Source organism: Trachemys scripta, chromosome 5 (assembly GCF_013100865.1).
Source record: "Trachemys scripta elegans isolate TJP31775 chromosome 5, CAS_Tse_1.0, whole genome shotgun sequence".
Taxonomy (NCBI): Eukaryota; Metazoa; Chordata; order Testudines; family Emydidae; genus Trachemys; species Trachemys scripta.
Window position 1 is genome coordinate 113543907 of NC_048302.1, and position 22694 is coordinate 113566600.

The following is a 22694-nucleotide window of genomic DNA, read 5'->3' on the forward strand; positions in this document are numbered from 1 at the left end:
TAGAAATTGTATGGTGGGCCATGAATGCTCACAAAATTGGGGTTGGGGTGTGGGAAGGGGTGAGGGTTCTGGTTGGGGATGTGGGCTCTGGGGTGGGTCCAAAATGAGGAGTTCAGGGTGTGGGAGGGGTGCAGGCTTTGGCTGGGGGTGTGGGCTCTAGGGTGGGGCTGGGGATGAGAGGTTTGGGGTGCAGGAGAGTCCTCTATCCCAGCCCAGAGCTATTTGGAGGGCAGGAGGGGGATCAGGGCTGGGGCAGGGAGGTGGGGCATGGGGAGAGGCTCAGGGGTGCAGGCTTCCAATGGTGCTAACCTCAAGGGGCTCCCTGAAGCAGCGGCATGTCCCTTCTCCAGCTCTTACGCGGCGGCGCAGCCAGGTGGTTCTGTATGCTGCCCCATCCGCAGGCAGCACCCCTGCAGCTCCCATTGGAGCGCCGGAGGGGGCCATGGGAGCACATAGGAGCCAGAAGGGGACCATGCCGTGGGTTCCGGAAGCCACGTGGAGTGGACCCCAACCCTGTTTCCCTGCTGGAGCACTGGAGCCAGGCCATGCCACGCTTCCGGGAGCTGCATGGTGCAGCCCCCGAGCCTGCACCCCAATGGAGCACCGGAGGAGGGCTATGCTGCAGCTTCCAGGAGCCACATGGTGCAGCCCCCGACCCGGCTCCCCAGCAGGAGCTTGTGGGCCAGCTTAAAATGGCTCGCAGGCTGGATGCGGCCCGCAGATCATAGTTTGCCCACCCCTAGACTAGTTCATGCATGTTCCAAGTGAGTGTCATAACCAGCAGGCTTTGGGGTCAGTCACTTTCTTTTGGCCCAATGACTCACTAGAGTATTTATCCAAAAAGTGTTAATGGCGTTAGAGAACACAGTAATCAGATTGTTTAAGCAATTAGGTATTGAAAATGAATCAGTCATCTGTACATAAACTTTATTAAAAGCTTCCAGACAGAACAACTTTGTAAAATTACGTGTGCTGCATAGTGTTTTATTAATGCAAACATACAATTTAAGATTGAAAGTAACCAATTTATGTGCTTGATGTATACAATGACAGAACTACTATACCTGAGGCATCATGATAAACAAAATACATCTCAAATTTACATATATACACATGCAGAAACTGTAGGAATTTTTTAAACAAGAAAAGTTGAAAACCCTGAGCCTCTGGAAAGTCTCCCTTTTATTATTTGAGAATATTTCTCGCTCTCATTAGATATGAAAGGTTAGAATTAAAAGAGACTTACTCAAGGATCAACTTATTGTACCAGCTAGTTCAAATAATACAAATATAATTTTAATTTGATGGGTCACTTATGTTGCATGCTTTCAGTCAGGGCCGGTGCAAGGATATTTTGCGCCCTAGGCAAAACTTCCACCTTGCACCGCCCCCCCCAATCCTCCTCCCCCCGGAGCAAAAAAATGAACACTGCATAATGTGGCATTGTTCATTAGAATTAATACGTTTGGCTTGAAAATTATTAATTTCATTGTTTAGTCTACATATCTATCTGCCATGAGGCTACATCAACTGAAAATAGGAATAAAATTTCATTTTTTTTCCCCCCCCATCAGTTCTTTTTCTTGTTCACTATTAAAAGTAAAGGATACAGAATACATGTCACTTACTAACTATGAGTCACTATTTGAATTTCATCAAATGTTTGACGTAAACATTGATTAAGAGCTCAATGTTGATTGTAATCGGAAATACACCCTTTTTAGTCACGGATACTTCCTTCCTTCCTATCAAAATCTACTACATTTTATTCTGCCTTTAGAATATCCAATTATTGTTATTAACAACATTTATAAAATTAGAATGGCAGATACTCAGTCATATAACAGACTATATCAATATGACAAATTTCAATAACCTACACACGCATATTCGCACATGATAAACATATACACCTCTACCCAGATACAACGCTGTCCTCGGGAGCCAAAAAAAAAAAATCTCACTGAGTTATAGGTGAAACCGCGTTAATCGAACTTGCTTTCATTCTCAGAGTGCGCAGCCCCGCCCGGAGCGCTGCTTTACTGCGTTATATCCAAATTCGTGTTATATCAGGTCGCGTTATATAGGGGTAGAGGTGTACACTCAAATACTTAACATACACACACAATTGACAAAGTATTAGCGAAATGATGCAGCAGCAATTGCCAGTCTTAAATCTGAAACAACTCAACAAAAATAGTTGGACTCAGTCAACAGCCTCCGAAAACTAGTAAATTTAGCATTATAAACAGTACAAACAGTTTACATTCCCACTGTTGCATGACTAGTTGCCTTTAAATTTATATTAGTTGCCTTTACATTTACAGTAGATTTCCTTCTTGTTAAGAAAGGAAAGGGAAATCTGGTTAATAGGCACTCTTCCATGTAATACACAAAAATAATTTAACAGCAGACAGCGAGGAGGAATGGTGAATACAGTGCAATTTAATTCCCCAAATCTTGTATCAGAGAAGCAAACAAACATCAAGGGAATAAGTCGCACTTGGCCTTTTCATAACTTACTTTCTCTAGGAAAGATCTTAAATGTACATGTCTGAATTGGCAAAGAAACACAAATATGTATTAGTACTTTATGGATCAATTTTTCTAGACATAGGACATATTTTCTGTTGCAGCATGGCTGCACACTGCTGGCAGAATCTGGCCATTCAGCCATGGGAGGGTCACACCAGCAAAGGGGGAACCTCTAGTAGCACCCATTCATTTGAGATGCTCTAATTTATGCCAGGGATACTAAAGTGGCTAACAATGGTACCAGGATCAAGGGTATGCAAAGGTGAGGTTTACACCATCTTTGAAGGCCTCCTCCCACACCTGCATGTGGCTTCTTTGCTATTGCAGATGATCTGGCCCCAAAATTTTAATGGAGGTACAGTAACAGCCAATAGAACAGAATATTTCTTTAAAGATCAAATATGGCATACCAGAAGTTTATAAACATTGTCAATCTAGACTGAGCCTGATTCACGGATTCCAAATACCAATAACTTAGCAGAAGATACACAAACAAAAATTGAACTGATAGACAGCCAGAAGCTCATCTCTTTGGGTATAAGCCTGGGTTAGAATTGCCATCTATTGTAGGATTACTTTTAGAATTCAAGTGGAATGAATAAGGTTTAATTGTGTTAAGTGGCAAATCATTTAAATCAAAATCTCAAGTGGTTCCAAGTCAACTGATTATTATTTTTAAACAAAATGCATTTAAGAATACATCCCTCGCTTGTTACCTACCTTTGTAATACTATACATAAACTTTGTCAAGAAATATTTAGTAGGATCATAAGTTTTGGGTCACTAAAATAGGGTTCTACATTACTGCATTTATACTTTTTTGATAAAAGTCACACAACTGACAAGCTATTGTCTGAGATACTACACAACTTTTGAGTTTAAGCAGAGATTCTCAGAATTATCAATTTTAAAAGGTATGACAGAGCACGGTAATTTAGTTTAAAAGGAAACTGTTGCCTTATAATTTGAAACAGTGAGCTCTTTACATACAAAGCTTATGGAAACAAAACTTAAAAAAATATTGGAGGGGCAATAGTTTTCAGTCAATTTCAAATTAGGCTCTGCACACACACTTATACTGCACTATGATTTGATGAGTCTGCATCATTAAATTCAGTACACAATTCAGAGGTTATGTTCTGAATTCACTTGTGCTGTTCAAGTTGAAAGTTCTTGTCAATGTCAACTATTCAGAAGAGATGTTATCCAACTAACTTCCCATTCCAGACATCTGCTACTAACAGACCCTTCTGTGACTCTTTAGTGACACCTTAATTTGATCAGTTCTTTAACTCAATCTAGTAGCTTCTGAGCATTGCAGCACATGCACCCCTTTTCCCCCTACAAATTCCAACAATAACATGGCTAGTGACAGATGAACTGGCATGAATGTTGAATTGATTTGCTTTTGTAAATGTGAATCAGACTCTGATATTAAAGTTTTGAAATACAATATTGCCATGTTTTTCAGCAGAGGTTCACAAGGAACCCATAGTATTTAAAGTTTGCACACAGTGTAGCGAACCAAGTTAGTTACCTCCTTGCAAAGGCAGATTTCTTGATACCTAGAAACTCAAAGAAAAGTAAGGGTTATATTATTTTATTTCTTTTGTGCAAACAAAGCAAAACCAGCATTACATATTGTCAGAACTATTAGTTATCTCAGATGTGATAGCTTTAGAGTTAGAGACCGAGACTGAAAGAGTACATTACATTCATCATCGCTGTGTTCACATAAAAGCATGCTGGCCTTCTTAAAGTGGGTTTACAGGGGCGAGGGGGCAGAGGACAGGCTAACAAACTAGGCTGCCCTGTAACAGTCAGCCAGCGAACCAGCTTCTCTAGGAGGGGAGCTATCATTTGATAGTCCAGATGTCTGTTGCACAGGGCAGTTAATAAAGAACCAGGCTAAATGGAAGAGGGCCTCTTTCTTGGTTCCACCAGCTGGCATAAACTGTTTGCTGAACTGACAGGGATATATGTGGTTTGTGTTGTGCAGCTTGGATTTTTTGTTTGTTTGCTTTACTTTACTTTCAGAGGATCACAATTTTGGGTTGTATAGCCTGTCAGATCCCCTTTTCAGGAGGGTAGTTACTGGGGTGGTTGTCTCAAATCTACAAGGGGAAATTCTTTTCCCTTAGAAAAGGTGGTTCACTTGTAGAAAGCATGAGCCACCACATGAGGCTTAGTGGTGTTTGCAATCCAGAATGGCTTGAGAAAAAGAAAGGCTATTGTTTAAGTGGGCAGGATAAGACCTAGGAATGGAATGCTCTGGATTTGAGCATCAAAAAGGGGAGAAATGGTAACAAATGGGTGTCAATAGTTTTCTCCTTTTTCCTTTGCTACTAGGACAGATTGCCCCCAGAAGTAATCCTGTTCTGATTTAATAAAGTTTCAGCCACTTGGCCAAAAGTTCCTGATGTCTAAATTCATTGGTCTCTATTGCTTACAATCCAGACTGACAATGTTTTAGGTAAGGGCGGAAAAACTCCCCTCAGTTACCAGAGCATGTGCAATATGGAAAATAAGATACACAAGTATGTGGGAGAAATGAAGGAGGAAACCTAAAAGTTTCCCTTGTCCTTGAAAGTGAGGTGCACAGGATGGAAAAAGGTTTAAGTGAAGAGTTCATGTTGCTTGAGGGAAAAGAAAAAATACTGCAATGTTCTTCTCAAGTCACTAGTGCCCTAATACCGCATTTACAGGGATCACTGGGAATTTTAGTAGATTTTGGGCCAAGTTTTTCCCATGAGGTAACATTTTAGTTAGGGACTTTGTTTTCTTACATATTTGCCTATATATGTATTAATTTTAAGACTATGTTAATGGCATATTGGGAACTTAATTTTTCCAGAGGTTAGCAATAGTCCCACCTCACTCCAATGCTCTATAGAGAGCATGCTTTGCAATCCCTGCTTTTAGTCCCCATCTCTACCTGTAGCTGCCACTCCTCCTTTCAGCCAGCTAAAATGCCAGCACAGCGTTCACTCACTCTCAGTCAATCAGTGATCCATCTCCCTGACAAGGCACTTAATCCTATTCCACAGTCCATTTCTTTCCTTTGCTATGGCCAAAGCACCACAGGACACACTGATATACCACCTACCCAACATTCTACCCCACTAGCACCAACACAGCTGTGACAAATTCCAACCCTGGCTCATTCCTGAAAGTTGAAAAACAATTCAGGAATGAAGCGGGGAGAAGGGATTAGTTTATAGCATGTAAAACTGGATATTTTGCATAAGGACTAATTTACAGACAAGATATATCGACTAAATATGTTAGAATTCTGTTTCTTGCATTTTTGTTAGAGTGCAATTGGTTTATCAAATGAAAGTTTGTATAGTTCAAAAGACAAGTTTGTGGATGTACATAGATATTTAAAAATGTGTTACCTTAGGTGACTCATCCCAGCAGGGACACAAGCATCACAACACCCATGAACTGAGTGAACAGCAACAGAGGGGTGAGAAATGACCATACAGGCCATAAGGCAATGTTGAAACTGGAAATAAAAACAAGAAGTTTAATTTTTTTTTAGTAATTTTAATGTCAGGTACTATATCCTGCACATATTTGGCATATTGTACCAGAAGTAAGATTAAGGACTCTACACCCCAATCTTGAAAGATCAAATTTATTTGAAAACAGTACTGTAAAAAAGTCTCTCCTTCTACACAATCAATTTTGTTATGGTGTGAAAAACAACTCTACAGAAGTGGCACCACGTTATTACACACCTGTGACACAATTCCTTGGTTTACTAGAAACCCTCCCAACAAAACAGCTATTAATTTTCGTCCTATACAACAAATATTACAGCCATGGAAGAGAGAGCATCAGCATAAAGAACTTTTAATTGTCTGTGTTTATGTAGGAAATAAGATGAGCAATTTGATTCTCAGATAGTGTTCAGGGCTGGCAGTTATGAAAAGCTTTTAGATCGTCCAGCTAAGCTGCCTTGATCATGAATTAACTGACAAGAGAACTCCAAGATATCCTTGTACAACCTGAGAATAAAATTTGACTTCAGCAACAAAAACAGAAATTCTAAGCCAAGTGTGACCATTTTTCTTTTTACCCTTCCTTTTGTTCTCAAGTTTTGCAACAAATGTGTCATAAGGTCACCTATTGACACGGTCTGAAAACTCATGCAATAGTGAAACTTTCCAAATTGGCTCCATCTTTTTTAAACTGAATTGGAAAGCAAGGAATACACAAACTTCTTGTTTTGCAGATTTCTTTTTCTGCATCCATGCACAATTGTTATAGACTGGGAATAAGACTTTAGCATTATATAAAGCAAGGTATCAGGCTGTAGCATTTCAGTAAAAGCCAAGTTATAAATGCTTGAAAAATAAGCTTTCCAAAAAAGCCACAGTTCAGAGTATATATTGAAATTTTTTTTATTTAAGCAGTGTTCTGCAAGTTTGATAAAAGCTATCTGTACTGACCACCAGTCTGCTATAAAGCAATTTGAGGTAGTTTCCACCTTGAAAAAGAAGTTGTACATAGAGTATTTAGTTTTGTCCTAACTTGTCAGTTATACACTATCTTCTCAGCTTTATTTTTAACAATCATCTTTAATTTAACAAAACCAGCGAAGGACTTTTCTATCTTCTTAACACTTGGAAAAAATAGAAGACCCAATACACCTAGAAATGGATTTAATATACAATTTCGACCATTACTGGCCTCAGTTCCAGTCCGCAATCACAGCTTTCCTACAATTAGGAATTCACTTTTTCAATAAAAGGAAAATGTAACCAAAAAATGATGAAAGTATGATGTCTAAAATTTTTGTTTCAGTAGTGGTTTATTCTCTTCATAGGTTTACCACCTTGATCTGGCATTTTTTACTATTTTCTCAACAATGTACTCTGTTGTATTTCTGATATAAGACATTTTGTTTTAAGATTTTTAGAGACAAGGCCAGGTCTACCACCTTTACTTAAAAAAAATTACCATATATAAAGGCCCTTTGATTTACAGGAGACTACTCATGAAACAAGGTCCTAGTAAACAGGAATAAGGGTGGCAGAATCTGATCTATGGTCTCCAAGAATATTAATGGAAATAAGGACTTTATGCTAAATAGAACTAATTCAGGATGTGAGCAACATTACTGGACTTGACCAAAATCTACAGAAGTGACCATTCTATCAGTGTCCACTAGTGCTTCTAAATTCGAGAGGCTGTTGGCGTTGTCACTGGTAATCCCTCTTCAGGTTTTGCAAAAGTTTTATGTATTTCTGCAGCACTTTAACTTACCAAACTGCTGCTGCAATAAAAGTGGCAGTTGTGACAGGTATCAGTACTGGATACTGGGCATCATAATCCTCAATTCCACAATACCATTCTAGATATATTATGCAGTAAAAAGCAACAGCTAAGCTTGCAACCAACAAACAGCTGCCAAGAACAATGCACCAACTGCAAAGAAATAAACAAATTAAATACAGCAAAATTTCAGTTTGCGTGTTATCATCCATCACTAATTCACAGTAGCTCCTTACTTCATAGATTATTGTGTTGTAGTAAATGCTGATGTTACTAAGAAAACATTACTTTCACAAAATACAATACATCTGTATAAAACAAAGAAATTACTTAAGCATATATCTTATGACACATGATAACAGCAAGAATACTGTATCACAATAATTCACAAAATTCAGTTACTTTCAGTGAGTCTCAGTAATTAGGGGGAATTAGTGAAGATCTACTCTGCAGTGTATAAATGTACTGGAACAATTCTTTTTGTTAGTCAAGCATTGTCAACAGATTAAGAGAGTCCTAAATAGTTAGGCTCATGCCAGGTCTACACTAGACTAGATTTAGCTATATGGACCAATCCAGTTTACACCTGCAAAAAAAAGAGCTTTTGCTGGTATAGCTTACACCAATCGTCAGAGTGAAAAACTATACTACCAAAAGCATTTTTATGCCAGTATAACTGGATCTATTCTTGACTTTTGCTGATATATTTATGAATCAGAAACAAAAACAAAAACACACAACCCCTTTAAATACGCCCCCCCTCCCCCCACCGATATTGCTATACTGGCAAAAGTATTTAGTTTAGATCTGGCCACATTCCCAAGCCAGAGGATAACCATTACATTTGTATTTTATATGACAATTTATTGTGTAGTTCTTATATAAAGTGAAGTTCTGAGCTTTTCATTGAACATTATCAAACAGACGCCTTCCTGAATTAACTAAAAGTTTAACTCCACTTAGTTCCGCAACCCTTGGAAAAAAGTTTTTTTTTAAATACACAGTATTACCTTGTTTTCAATTGCTAAAACAGAGTATTTTCTCAGATCATTCTCACGCTGAAAGTTAGTTAAATGTTTTAATAAACTTTCACATCTACAAACTCATTACAGGATTCTAATAGAGTCAAACAGTTTAATATACTGGCTAAAAAAAACCATAAGGAAAAATTATTTCAAATCCAGGCATAACAGTGTATGGAACTCAACGGTATGGGACTTAGAAAGCTAACAAATTATGGACTATAGGTGCCAATTTTTAAAATTATTTTCTGGTGAAATATGCCAAATAGAGTTCAAATATGCTCAGCTTCACAAATGAAGTGAATTTATATCACCGCAGTTGAAATTACTAAACCACAACAGACAGCAGAGCAACTGTCTTTGTCCAAGAGATCACCTGCTCTGAAATATTGTAGCAAAGCTCTTAGATGTGCACTGGTAGAGACATGGGGACACTTGGGACCTTATTCTGCAAGGAGCTAAACGCTCTCAAATCATGGGAGACTGAGAACAGCTCAGCACAGAATTGGACTCTTAACCACATCTGGGGACAGATTTTCAAAAATGCTCATCACGCACCAGCCCAATTGAAAACAGTGCAAAAGTGTTAGTGCATTCCTATAACCTAGTTAAGTCTTTCTACTCTATTTAGTACTTGTGCATCCGAAGAAGTGGGCTGTAGCCCACGAAAGCTTATGCTCTAATAAATTTGTTAGTCTCTAAGGTGCCACAAGTACTCCTGTTCTTTTTGCGGATACAGACTAACACGGCTGCTACTCTGAAATCTATTTAGGAAGAAAGTTATTGATCTGATCCTAAACATAATTTTTAAATTTAAAGAAAAAATATACACATCAGAAAAACAAGTTCATATTACATTTAATTACCTTTTTATAGTATCATAGTGGTACTTTACAGCTCTGCTCTGTAAATTTCTCTGTTTTATGGATTTTAAATCTGTTCATATGTGTATGAATGGATGAGACAAGTTAAGTGAGTGCTAATCAATGATAAATTGGAAATTCTTATTAGTAACAATTATCTGGTTGCCTGAAACATAAAACTATCTAAAATTCACAATGTTTGTAGACTAATCTTTGGCAAAAGATTAAGCCACTGTAAGCAGCTACTTCAATAAAAAATAGCTTACCACCTCTCCTCACCATGAGAGCAATATTCATAAAGAGCCCAGAAAATATCAGCAACATTCAAAACTGATAACCTAGTAAGACACACACGATGAAGGAAAACTATTTGCTACAAATTAATAATTGACTGTGTCTGCTATATGTGCAATATATGGAATTTACAGCTTAGCCCACATAATATCAGGTAAGAATTTCTCCAATATCCCAAAACCTCTCAACAAGATTAGTTCCTAACTTGTGTTACCCATATTTCAAACCAGCTCAAATCTTTAGAGCCCTGCAAATCTGTAGATATCCATTTTATATCCATGGATATCCACACTGATGGATGCAGACATCCATGGACCACGTTTACAGACAGGATGCAGATACAAATTTTGTATCCGCACAGGATCTAAAAATCTTTACTCCAATTTAACTGTAAAACTGGTAATTCTATTGACGAGCGTGCAGCCTGCACCAATCCTGCCCTTAGTAATAAAGTGAATATTTGCAGTCCAACTGAACTCAATGGATTATTCATAGTAGTAAAGTTTAAGCACGTGTAAGTGTTTGCACAACTGAGGCCTTATAAAATACTTAAGACCCAATCCTCAATTTGCTCCTTTAAAACCAATGGATGTTTTGAGTTAATGGTTTCAACTTAACCCCCCACAAATACATTAGCTCTGTACATTAATGCCGTAGGACAAATAGCCATGAAAATAAATATTACCTTTTTAGCCTTTGGCATCTATCTTAAATCCAGGTATTATCCCCTCATTTTTATATTTTAATTCCCTTTCCCTCACTCTCAAGGGTACAGTAAGCCATCCTTGATTAAAAGGTGCTAACTTCTTTCAATCTCAAATAAATTTTCCAAAAACAGGCAGAAGAGTTTCTACAGAGCCAAAGGAAGACACAATATGTCCTTTCCAAAAATGTAACCAACATGCTACCCAATATAGGACCAAAAGACAGAGCAAGTTCTAAATTCCGATCCCATGCACTATAGCAAAATAATGTACTATAATTCGATTACAGGGTCCTGTGTTAATGTGCAAGAAGAATCTTGTAAAGCTTGTATGGAAAAATTAACTTTTTAATTGACCACAAAGATGAAATCTACAGTAATAATGTTGAAGACGTACACAGAACTTTTCTTTTTAAGAAGAGGATCCCTTACCTATCTGCTTGAATGGTCTCTTTAATAGTTTTAAAAAATTCAACATAGTATGTCACAGCAATTGATGCCAAAATCCAGAATGCAGAGTGAACATTAAGTCTGGGAAGAGGCTTCTCTTTTTTCTCCACATTTGTAGATTCTTCTGTAAATAAAACCATGATTACTCTGTTATAACCACCAGTAAATGAAGTATCGTTTTATTAAAATTAAATAGGACACTTAATCCTTCTAATTCATTCTTCTTTAGAGATTAACGTATTCACTATAAAACTTTATTTGGAATTAAAAAGGAAGCATTCTAAAAAGGTTCTGCACATTTCCTGAAATAAAAACAAAAACTAAGCAAGGTGCCTTTTGATAAAAAAGTAAATCAGCATATGCTCTGTTTGTGCATCTTGACAGAAACATTAACAGCTGTTTACATTGCTGAAAAGGTTATTTAACCACTTAAGAATCACCTATTATAATGAAAGAAAATATTTGTTTGATATGAAAGACACACATGGAAAGGTAAGACCAGTGTTCCATACACTAATTACTTTGCATCCATTTTCATTAACTCTGATGTTTGCAAGCTGAATTTCCCCATAGATCTTCCTACCAGAACCGGTGCAACCACTAGGCGAACTAAGCGGTCGCCTAAGGCGCCAAGTGGTTGGGGGAGCCAAAAAGCAGTGTCCTGGCTCGGCAGGGAGGAGCCACCTTCCGGAGTCACCGGAGAGCCAGAGCATCGGTGGTGAGCGGCTCCTGCAGGCTGCAGAAGATGCACATGGGCGATGGACCCGGGGCCCCTGGCTCCCCCTTCGTCGTGCTTGGGCTCTGCGGCTCCCGGGCATGTGAGCCGCCGCCGGGGTGCAGGGCCCTGAGCCTGCTCCAGGAGGGGCAGCGGCTCACACCCCCGGGATCTGCAGAGCCTGAGCGCGGCGAGGGGGTAGCCCGGAGGCCCACAGGGGGCGCCGCTGCCAGCATGCATCCGCTCCAGGAGCTCGGGGGGCGGGAGGGGGCACTGGGCCGCAGCCAGGGCAGGCGCACCCCCTGGCTCCCCACTGACCGCACTCAAGTTCTGCCGCTCCCAGGTGTGTGAGCTGTTGCAACTGCCCCCTCCGCAGCGATCTGTGGAGGACAGAGGCGACGGACGGTGTCCAAGTGTGCAGCCAGCTCCTCTCCGGGCTCCAACTTTCCCAGCTCCCGACGCTCTCCAGCCAGTGCGTTCCCGGCCGGGCACCCCCCCCCCCCCCCCAGCTGCGCGGGGGGTGGGGGAGAAGTTGCTTCGGGCCCCGCGGTTCAGGGAGTCAGGAAAGTTGGAGCCCAAGGAGGAGGCGGCTGCGCGCTCGGATGCCACCCGCCACCTCTGTACCCCGCAGATCGCTGGAGCCCGGTGTTGGCTCCTGCCCTGGGAGCAGCAGCGGGAGGCGGCGCAGGACTAGGAGGGGTGCTACTGTGGACCGTGGCCACCAGGCAGAGTGGGGTTCCCGGGAAATGTTCCTGACCATCGTCGTCTGGCTGGCTTGGCAGGAAGCCTTCATGACGCTGACCCCTAGGGCCGATGACCTGAACCTGGGAGTTGTAAGTTGCAGCCACTTGGGGTCCCCTTTCCCTCATGTCACATGGGCCAAGCCTCCACAGCTCAAAAAGACCCCTGGACTTTCCAGTTGTATTTCCCTGTATGGATTAATCTGGGATATCTATGAGAAAACAACCTATTTAAAAAGTTACATGATTAAATACTTGATATTTGCATTAATCTAACTTTCAAAAATATGCCCCAACTTGTTTTTATTTGCAGTGTTTAAATCAAGAAAACAATTCCAGCTGCAATGATGTATCCTGCTCTTCAAACTGTTCAGAAAGCCACAGCATACAAAGAAATTAATGTAGCTAACATTTTAAAAAGTAATTCAACTGATTATAAAAACACAGCCACAAAACTAGGAAAATCACGCCATGACTGTTGGTTTCACACGTCCCACATAAGGAAGTGATTAGTAAGAAACACATATTATGCAAAAACAAACAGAAGTTTCAGTAAATATTAGTTTAAACTTAAAGACAAACTTTACAATATGAAATCATATGGAAGGGGCCTATTTTATAAAGAACATTTCAAAAAAGCATTTTTCAGCGGTTGTTGGAAAGTTGTCAGGTCATTTTTAAGTAGAGCTGTCAAAGGTCTGCAAATCTGTTATTGAACTTATTACTATGTACACTTGAAAAGGACCAGGGTGATGGGGTTTAGCTACAGGAACACATGATTTTATACAATCCCTTGTGCCATCCCATTATTTAAAAGAGACAAACAGGAGTGACGGTAGTGGGCCGGATGGACAGATGGAGACACCCTGGAGCCATGCAGCCAGGAGCTCTTCTCGAGCCAGGAGGAAGGTAGCCAGTTGCAGCGGCCGGTACTTGGTGGAGGACAAAACAGAAGAGCAGGTTCCCAGTAAGCGGGTTTCCCCCCCCCCGGGAAGGAATTTTTTTCGGTGCGGACTCTTTAGGAGAGGAGGGTTAGGCATGCATGCCTAGATACGGAATAGTGCATTGATGTGGTTTATCACATCGCAGTGATCTGCCTCAATAATCTCCTCGAATGTCTCATCCAGAACATGTGCAATGTGCTTGCGCAGGTTTATCGGGAGAGCCACCGTGGTCCTTGTCCCAGCCAGGCTAACGTGTCCACACCACTGTGTCGCGAGGGGCGGAGAGACCATTGCTGCACATAGGCAAGCTGCATATGGGCCAGGGCAGAAGCTGCATTGCAGTAGAAGACCCTCCCTTGCTTCCCAGGTCACCCTCAGCAGCGAGATATCGTCCAGGATGAACTCCTGTGGAAAATGTTGGGACAGTGTTCAGTGTAGGTGCCAGTGAAGCTGTTGGCTCTCCCCAAGGCACAGAAACCCAGAGGACAGTGCAGCCCTGAAACAATCAGTCCCCCTTACTCACCATTTTGAGGCTCCCGTGGGATGTGCGCTCCGTTTCGGACGGGAAAATTATGCTATTGTGTAGACCCTGTGTGTTTTCTACTCCTTAAGTACGGGGGGAAATCATTACTGTCTGGTATAAACAATGCTGCCTCTGTTAAATGTTGCATTTTGCCTATACAGCTGCATCAACCTTGAGACCTCAGCCATCCCTCTTATCACCTGCTCAGAGACTGCAAAGACTCAGGAAGAGACCGCAAAAAAGCAAAGAAGACATGCTGCAAGAAGTGATGCAGCAATCTATTAAAGAGAATGAGAAAGCACAAAACTGGAGGAAGAGAGAAAGCAGGATCCGCCAGGAAAACGCAGCGCACCAGCAGCAAAGCACTGATAGGCTCATAAGCATCCTGGAGCGACAAGCAGATGCTATCCAGGAGCTGGTAGCCATGCTCAAAGAGGAGCAGTACCGCAAATGTCACCCCCACCCCCACAGCCCTTGTCCCAAAACTCTTTCCGTTGTGCCCCACTGTCACCTCCGACCCACTTTCTCCAACTTCCGTGTTCTTCACGCCACCCACTGCCTCCAACACCAGTATCTTCACCACCCAGCCCTGAAAACCACGACCCTTACCCTCTGCACTCAAACCCCATCACCATGCAGTATAGCTGTCCTGAAGTGCAGCACTCACTGCACAGCACACCAGACAGGACATACACAAATCTGTGATTGTACTGTTCCCCACTCCACCCCCTTGTTTCTTTTCAATAAATGGATTTTTTGGCTTTGAAAACATTCTTTATTATTGCATAAAAGTAAAAAAGACTCCTTAGCCCAGGAAATAAACAGGCACTGCAAGTCTGCTTAGCAAACATTGATTCCTAAAGATCGGAAGAACTATTGCACTTCACTCCCGTGCAGGGCACCAGATATCACTACTGGTTTTCAGCCTCAAATTGCTCCCTCAAGGCATCCCTAATCCTTGCAGCCCCGCACTGGGCCCCTGTAATAGCCCTGCTCTCTGGCTGTGCAAATTCAGCATCCAGGTGTTGAACCTTGGAGGTCCATGCCTGAGTGAAGCTTTCACCCTTCCCTTCACAAATATTATGGAGGGCACAGCACGTGGATATAACCGTGGGGATGCTGTTTTCGGCCAAGTCCAGCTTCCCATACAGAGATCGCCAGTGGCCATTTAAGCGGCCAAAGGCACACTCCACAGTCATTCGGCACCGGCTCAGCCTGTAGTTGAACCGTTCCTTGCTGCTGTCAAGGGTCCCTGTGTAGGGTTTCATGAGCCACGGCATTAACGGGTAAGTGGGATCTCCAAGGATCACAATGGCTTTTCAACTTCCCCTACCGTGATCTTCTGCTCTGGGAAAAAAGTCCCGGCCTGCATCTTCTTGAACAGCCAAGTGTTCCGAAAGATGCATGCGTCATGCACCTTTCCGGGCCAGCCTGTGTTAATGTCAATGAAACACCCATGGTGATCCACAAGCACCTGGAGAACCATAGAGAAATACCCCTTCCGATTAATATACTCGGATCCAGGTGGGGTGGTGCCAGAATAGGAACGTGCGTCCCATCTATCGCCCGTCCACAGTTAGGGAACCCCATTTGTGCAAAGCCATCCACTCTTTCCTGCACGTTACCCAGAGTCACAGTTCTTCTGAGTAGGATGCAATTAATGGCCTTGCAAACTTGCATCAACACGATTCCAACGGTCAACTTTCCCACTCCAAACTGGTTTGTGACCGACCAATAGCTGTCTGGAGTTGCCAGTTTCCAGATTGCAATAGCCACCCGCTTCTCCACTGGCAGGGCAGCTCTCAATCTCGTGTCCCTGCGCCGCAGGGTGGGGGCAAGCTCCTCACACAGTCCCATGAAAGTGGCTTTTCTCATCCGAAAGTTCTGCAGCCACCGCTCGTCATCCCAGACTTCCATGACGATGTGAGCCCACCACTCAGTGCTTGTTTCCCCGAGCCCAAAAGCGGTGTTCCACGGTGCTGAGCATGTCCGTGAATGCCACAAGCAATTTCATGTCGTACGCATTACGCGGCTCGATAGCATCATCAGACTCCTCACCCTCACACTCACTGTCACTTTGGATCTTAAGGAATAGTTCAACAGCCAAATATGACATGCTGTCGAGACTCGTCAGCATACGCCTCAGCAGTTCGGACTCCATTTCCAGCAGACAGATCGTGCTGCACAGAAACCATTGAAAGATGCGCCAAAGGTGGACGGAAACAAAGGGATTTCTGGGATGTAAAGTGATGCATCACGGGGCATTGGGACAGGACCCAGAATTCCCCGCACCCATGCCCCCTTCCCACAACCCACGGCGCCAGAATGGGAAAAGGTGCTCTGTGGGATAGCTGCCCATAATGCATTGCTCCCAATAGTGCTGCAAATGTGGCCACGACAGTGCGCTGGGCAGCTGTCAGTGTGGACAGACTGCAGCGCTTTCCCTACTCAGCTGCACGAAGTCAGGTTTAGCACTGTACATCTGCAAGTGTAGCCAAGGCCTAAAACTCTGGCAATTGCTGCTGCATCATTTCGCTAATACTTTGTGTCAACTGTGTATGTTAAGTATTTGAGTGTACACCTCTACCCCTATATAACGTGACCCGATATAACATGAATTCGGAGATAACGCGGTAAAGCAGCGCTCCAGGGGGGTGGGGCTGTGAACTCTGGCAGATCAAAGCAAGTTCGATAGAACGCGTTTTCACCTATAACACGGTAAGATTTTTTTGGCTCCCGAGGACAGCGTTATATCGGGTTAGAGGTGTATATGTTTATCATGTGTGAATATGCGTGTGTAGGTTGTTGAAATCTGTCATATTGATATTGTCAGTTGTTGTATGACAGTATCCGCCATTCTAATTTTATAAATTTAACAACAACAATAATTGAATATTCTAAAGGTAGAATAAAATGTAGTAGATTTTGATATGAAAGAAGGAAGGAAGTATATGTGACTAAAAAGGGTGTATTTCTGATTACAATCAACATTGCTTAATTTTAAGGAAAAGTCATCTTGAGCTCTTAATCAATGTTTACGGCAAACATTTGATGAAATTCAAATAGTGACTCATAGTAAGTGACATGTATTCTCTATCCTTTACTTTTAATAGTGAACAAGAAAAAGAACTGATGAGGAAAAAAAATGAAATTTTATTACTATTTTCAGTTGATGCAGCCTCATGGCAGATAAATATGTAGACTAAATAATGAAATTAATAAATTTTCAAGCCAAACGTGTATTAATTCTAATGAAAAATGCCACATTATGCAGTGTTCATTTTTGAAAGCTTATAATAAGCGATGCTCCAGGGGGAGGGGAGGAGGACGGGGGGGCGCAAGGTGGAAGTTTCGCCTAGGGCATATAATATCCTTGCACCGGCCCTGACTCAAAGCATGCAACATAAGTGACCCATCAAATTAAAATTATATTTGTATTATTTGAACTAGCTGGTACAATAAGTTGATCCTTGAGTAAGTCTCTTAATTCTAACCTGTCAGATCTAATGAGAGCGAGAAATATTCTCAAATAATAAAAGGGAGACTTTCCACAGGCTCGGGGTTTTCAACTTTTCTTGTTTAAAAAATTCCTACAGTTTCTGCATGTGTATATATGTAAATTTGAGATGTATTTTGTTTATCATGATGCCTCAGGTATAGTAGTTCTGTCATTGTATACATCAAGTACATAAATTGGTTACTTTCAATCTTAAATTGTATGTTTGCATTAATAAAACACTATGCAGCACACGTAATTTTACAAAGCTGTTCTGTATATAAACTTTATTAAAAGCTTCCAGTCAGATGACTGATTCATTTTCAATACCTAATTGCTTAAACAATGTGATTACTGTGTTCTCTAACACCATTAACATGTCGATTTGTGAAGCAGGTATGTTGTAATAATTGGGCCCTATGAATTTACCTTAATTATGAGCTCAACTGTAAAATAAGTGAAAGTTTATAAAGTGTTACAATAACCCAGGGGTAGGCAACCTAGGGCACGGGTGCCAAAGGCGGCACGCGAGCTGATTTTCAGTGGCACTCACACTGCCTGGGTCCTGGCCACTGGTCTGGGGGGCTGTGCATTTTAATTTAATTTTAAATGAAGCGTCTTAGACATTTTAAAAACCTTACTTACTTTACATACAACAATAGCTTAGTTATATATTAGAGACTTATAGAAAGAGACCTTCTAAAAAGATTAAAAAGTATTGCTGGCACGTGAAACTTTAAATTAGAGTGAATAAACGAAGACTCGGCACACCACTTCCGAAAAGTTGCCGACCCCTGTAATAACCTATAACAAATGTTGGGGGAGCAGATGAAATTAGTCCAAACAAAGAAGCCTACTGATATAACTCAAGGACTGTGTTAAGATGATACATGACAAACGTGTGGGACCAGAAATCAATGGACTGAAATTGGTGTGTTGAAAATTAGGCTTATCTGGTTAGTATTTCACACATCACTCCCTTTTGAGGGCCTCAAAAAGCAACTTTGAGGGAAATGCTGGCTGGCTGAAAAACAAGAGAAGAGGAAGGAGTGAGCTTCCCCATCATTGCTGCCACTACCACCATTTCCTGGGACACCAGATCTTTATCCTACTCCTGAGAGATGTTCTGACCATTCTGGGCCAGAGAGAGGGACACAAGACATCTCCATACCTACCTGCTTCAACTAAATCCTACCACCACTTGGGGAGGAGGGGTGATGTCTGTCTCTCATATGTGCATGCACGCATTGCTTTATTTCTTCTCTTTTGTACCCTCTCCTCTTTTCTTCTGTTTAAAACATCTGTCTTAGCTAGTCAAGGCTGCATATTTTGCACCACTGCTGTAAGAGAGTGTGTGTGTCTTGTTTTGCCTTTTAGGAAACACGATTAGAGTTTAGCAGCAGCAGCTCCAGCCCATCTCAACTAACCTCTTTTCCCCAAAAAGGACAGTTACGGCCATCTGTAATACCAGGAGGGAGACTGTCAAAAAAAAAAAAAAAATTTGGGAGTGAGAGAGATCTTTCTAAAAGCTCTCTCCTGCTAAATGGAAAGGGGAAAAAGGTTGTTAAAATGAACCCCTTCTTAATACTCTACATTTTAAATGCTTTGACTATCTTCGCTGTACTTTCATTAAAGGGTAATAGATTTTTAATAGTGCCATGGTTCTAAGCAGGCTAAGGGATACCAAACCCTGAATCTTGTTTAGTGTTGGACAGTTTCAGGGTTATGCTAACACATTTAACTCTTTGGGCCCATATAGTCCTAAATTAATATAACAGGCTTATAACTTTTGAATACTGCACTTAGACTTAGTAAGTGGGAACTCCAAGCCATCTCCTTGAACTGGGTCTGAAATTCTAAATGGTTAGAATACCTGATTTACCAAAACTTGAAGGCTAGCTTATGTTGACAGACACTGAGCTATTATAAATACTCTGTATATCCACTTGGGACAAATTCATTGAGGCCAGGGTCTTGCCCAATTGCAAAAGAGCTCTTCTGCACATGGACATGTAGAAACCTATGAAATACTTGCCCTAGCTGCTCACCCATCTTGCATTTGTTTAGGTGTTTTGAAAGGTACTGGTAGTCTACACATCACAGTGATAGGAAATATTGTTAAGACACTGGTTTGAATGTCTTATTAAATTTTGGACTGTAAATATACTGTAGGGCGCAAAATATCCTGGCACCGGCCCTGCTTCCTACCAATGTCACATGCCAAGTTTCAATTTCAGGAGGCAGCTTGATATGCAGAGGATATTAACTGTACTTAAGTTACTGTAAAAAAGTGATTACATAGAAATGTAGATTTTTCTAGAATTCTCACTGTAAGATCTGAGCGCCTTACAAATTTTAGAGCAGACAGAATCAATGAGGGCAAAGGAGCATACAGTTTTGAAGGCAAGGGTGTATGTTCTTTTAACTGCAATGTTGAAAGACCAACTCATTAAACAAAACACATACATTGTTAGAATTAACTAAACTAAATTGATGGGAATACCTGTGGAAATATTTGCATATTTGAATATTTCACATATTTTACGCCTCCTTTATTAGGACAAGCACATTATTTGTAACTGCTCTTTGGATTTGCCTTTCTCTGTTCCCTAGTACTAAACAGTCAGTAACACCCTTGCCATGGTAATATATATTACTTCACTTTACATTTTTCTGTGATTTGCATAATAATTAGGTAAATTTAGTAGTAATAGATTTAGCAAACTTACCACTTTGGAACCTCCCTTTGTCTCAACCCCTTTGGTTCACAGTTCGAGGGCCTTTATGGTGCCTACAAAAACTGCTTTGAGATCTTATTCTTGTATTCCTGAGATCCTCTACAACTAGGGGTTCCCAAACTTGGTTCGCAGCTTGTTCAGGGTAAGCCCCTGGCGGCTGAAAGACGCTTTGTTTACCTGAGCATCCGCAGGTATGGCCGCTCGCAACTCCCAGTGGCCGCAGCTCCCATTGACCAGGAACAGCGAACCGCAGCCACTGGGAGCTGCGAGCGGCCATACCTGCGGACGCTCAGGTAAACAAAGCATCTTGCAGCCCACCAGGGACTTACCCTGAACAAACCACAAACCAAGTTTGGGAACTCCTGCTATACAACAAGGGTGTGAGACCTCTTTGATTTTCTTCTTCCTCCCCTTTTTGTACAGTTCTTCCCCCTACCCTCCCTTCTCTTATTAGCATTTTAATAGCTTCATAATAAACAAATCACTGCAACCTGTTGTCTGACACCCCTAAAAATTAACAAGAACAAAGTACTGATAAGCTCTCCTCAGCTGATGTCTCTGTTGGGGGAGGGGGTCAGGCTGGCATAAGGGGCAGAGAACATATACCCTGACAGACAGGGCCAGCTATTGGAACTCAGACAAGGGGCTTGTCCACATGAGACAGCGTAGCTCAAGATACCACCCCCTCGCACTGCACACACACCCGTACCATGGATGTAGTTATAGTAGGGTATGCTGCAACCATTTATTCCCCTATGGGAAGGGTAACAACTGCACTGGCATGAGCCACATTTATACTGGTATAATAGTGGCCACACCAGGGTTTTACTGGTGTTAACTACTTCAATTAAAAACCTCTAAACGACACACTTAAACCCTTAAAATGAAAGTATAGAGCAGGCTTAGAAGATACTGCCTCCAGGGTAATACTCCCAGAACTGATGCAATTTCTCCCCTAGACCATACATCTACCTCAGCCACCGGCAGCCCCAGAGTGACCGTCTCCCATCCCCCCATCAGCCCTGAGGCTCTTTCTCCCCGCCTGTCTCCTTTGGCTTCTCCAGGCAGGCCCGGCAGGCTCTAAGCAGAGCCGGTGGATGGTCGGCACTGGCCACCTCCCCGCACGTACCGGATTCCAGAGGGGAGCCTCCCTCCGCCCCCCGCCCGCAGCACACACCGCCGCTCCCGCTCGAAGCTACTTGGGACGGGGCGCGCGGGCCCTGGCCTGCCCTCTTCTCCCAAGGTCGTGGGGAGAGGGGGAGGCGCCGTACTGCACCCAGGCAGCGGTCACACCCCGCCCCGCGCTAAAGGGGGGGGGGTCCCCACAGGCTCCAGGAATCACCTACCAGGGGGAGGCTGTAGCAGCAGTGCCTGGGGCTCTACCTCCTCCCTCAGGTGGCGTCTCAGCCGTAGCAGCGGGTCCCTGTCACCCACCCCAGCCGCCATTTTGGACTGCTCCGGAAGTGACGCTAGGAGGAAGCGCAGGTAGGGCGGGCTGAGAGGGAGCTATAAATAGACGCGTGATGGTGCTAAGCCGTTGTAGCCGTTGTGCTGAGCGGCGCGCGCGCGTTAGGGTTTGTTGCCTTGCTGTCTATTTTTGTGACTTATTTTCTTGGTTTTTTTAATTAAAAATAACTGAGCTTTTGTAGTAGCTCGTTCTAAAAACCAAGAGCCCCACGGGTGGCGTCCCTCACTTTTGGGGACTAAATGTGGTGCTGGCTTGGGTGGAGTTGACAGGTGGCTGGTTTTTTATCAGAACGGCTGGTTAAAAAGGGACCCTGGCAGCTCTGGTCAGCACCCCTGGCTGGGCTGCTAAAAGTCCAGTTGGTGGTACAGTGGGGCTAAGGTAGGGTTACCATACGTCCAGATTTTCCTGGACATGTCCGGCTTTTTGGGCCTCAAATCCCCGTCCGGGGGGGAATCCCAAAAAGCTGAACATGTCCGGGAAAATAGGGTGGTGCAGGGCTGGGGGTGCTGGCCGGGGATGCTGGGCCGGGGCAGGGGGTGCTGGGCCGGGGGCTGGCAGTGCTGGCCCGGGGCCAGCACCCCAGGGCCCAAGCCGAGCCAGGCTGGAGACGCTGGGGCCGGGGCCGGCCACCGGAGGGAGCCGCTCGGTTGGGGGCGGGCAGGCTGGGCCGCGCCTCCTCCCCCCACCTCCCCCAGCTTACCTGCTGCCTGCTTCAAGCTTCCCATGAATCAAATGTTCACGGGAAGCAGGGGAGGGGGTGGGGTTGGGGCGGGGCTGGGGCCGGGTCCCTGTGGAGTGTCCTCTTTTTGGACACTCAAAATATGGTAACCCTAGCTAAGGCAGGCTCCTTGGCTTGGCGCAGCTCCTGCAAGTGGCCAGTATTTCCCTCTGGCCCCTAGGTGCAGGGACTGGGATGATCA

The 22694-nt window shown here is 42.9% G+C and overlaps 1 protein-coding gene across 1 annotated transcript; it reads right to left on the minus strand.

The window, feature by feature from the left end:
* Window positions 1-1565: 1565 nt before the first annotated feature.
* Window positions 1566-21773, minus strand: TMEM128 (transmembrane protein 128). Its single transcript, XM_034771672.1, has 5 exons — window positions 21653-21773; window positions 11133-11274; window positions 7810-7971; window positions 5934-6043; window positions 1566-4100 (listed from the first exon to the last, which is right to left on the minus strand). Exons 1-4 carry the CDS (start codon window positions 21750-21752, stop codon window positions 5944-5946), a joined length of 504 nt encoding a protein of 167 aa, XP_034627563.1. The 5' UTR covers window positions 21753-21773; the 3' UTR covers window positions 1566-4100; window positions 5934-5943.
* Window positions 21774-22694: the final 921 nt, after the last annotated feature.

What these genes read in the sequence shown, in the direction of transcription:
- TMEM128 (XM_034771672.1), bottom strand. Translation starts at nt 21,752, where the DNA reads ATGGCGGCTGGGGTGGGTGACAGGGACCCGCTGCTACGGCTGAGACGC. An exon ending in GCTGCTACAGCCTCCCCCTG is followed by an intron (nt 11,275 to 21,652) that starts GTAGGTGATTCC and finishes TTTTATTTACAG; the next exon opens with AAGAATCTACAAATGTGGAG. An exon ending in TTTATTGCAGCAGCAGTTTG is followed by an intron (nt 6,044 to 7,809) that starts GTAAGTTAAAGT and finishes TTTTATTTCCAG; the next exon opens with TTTCAACATTGCCTTATGGC.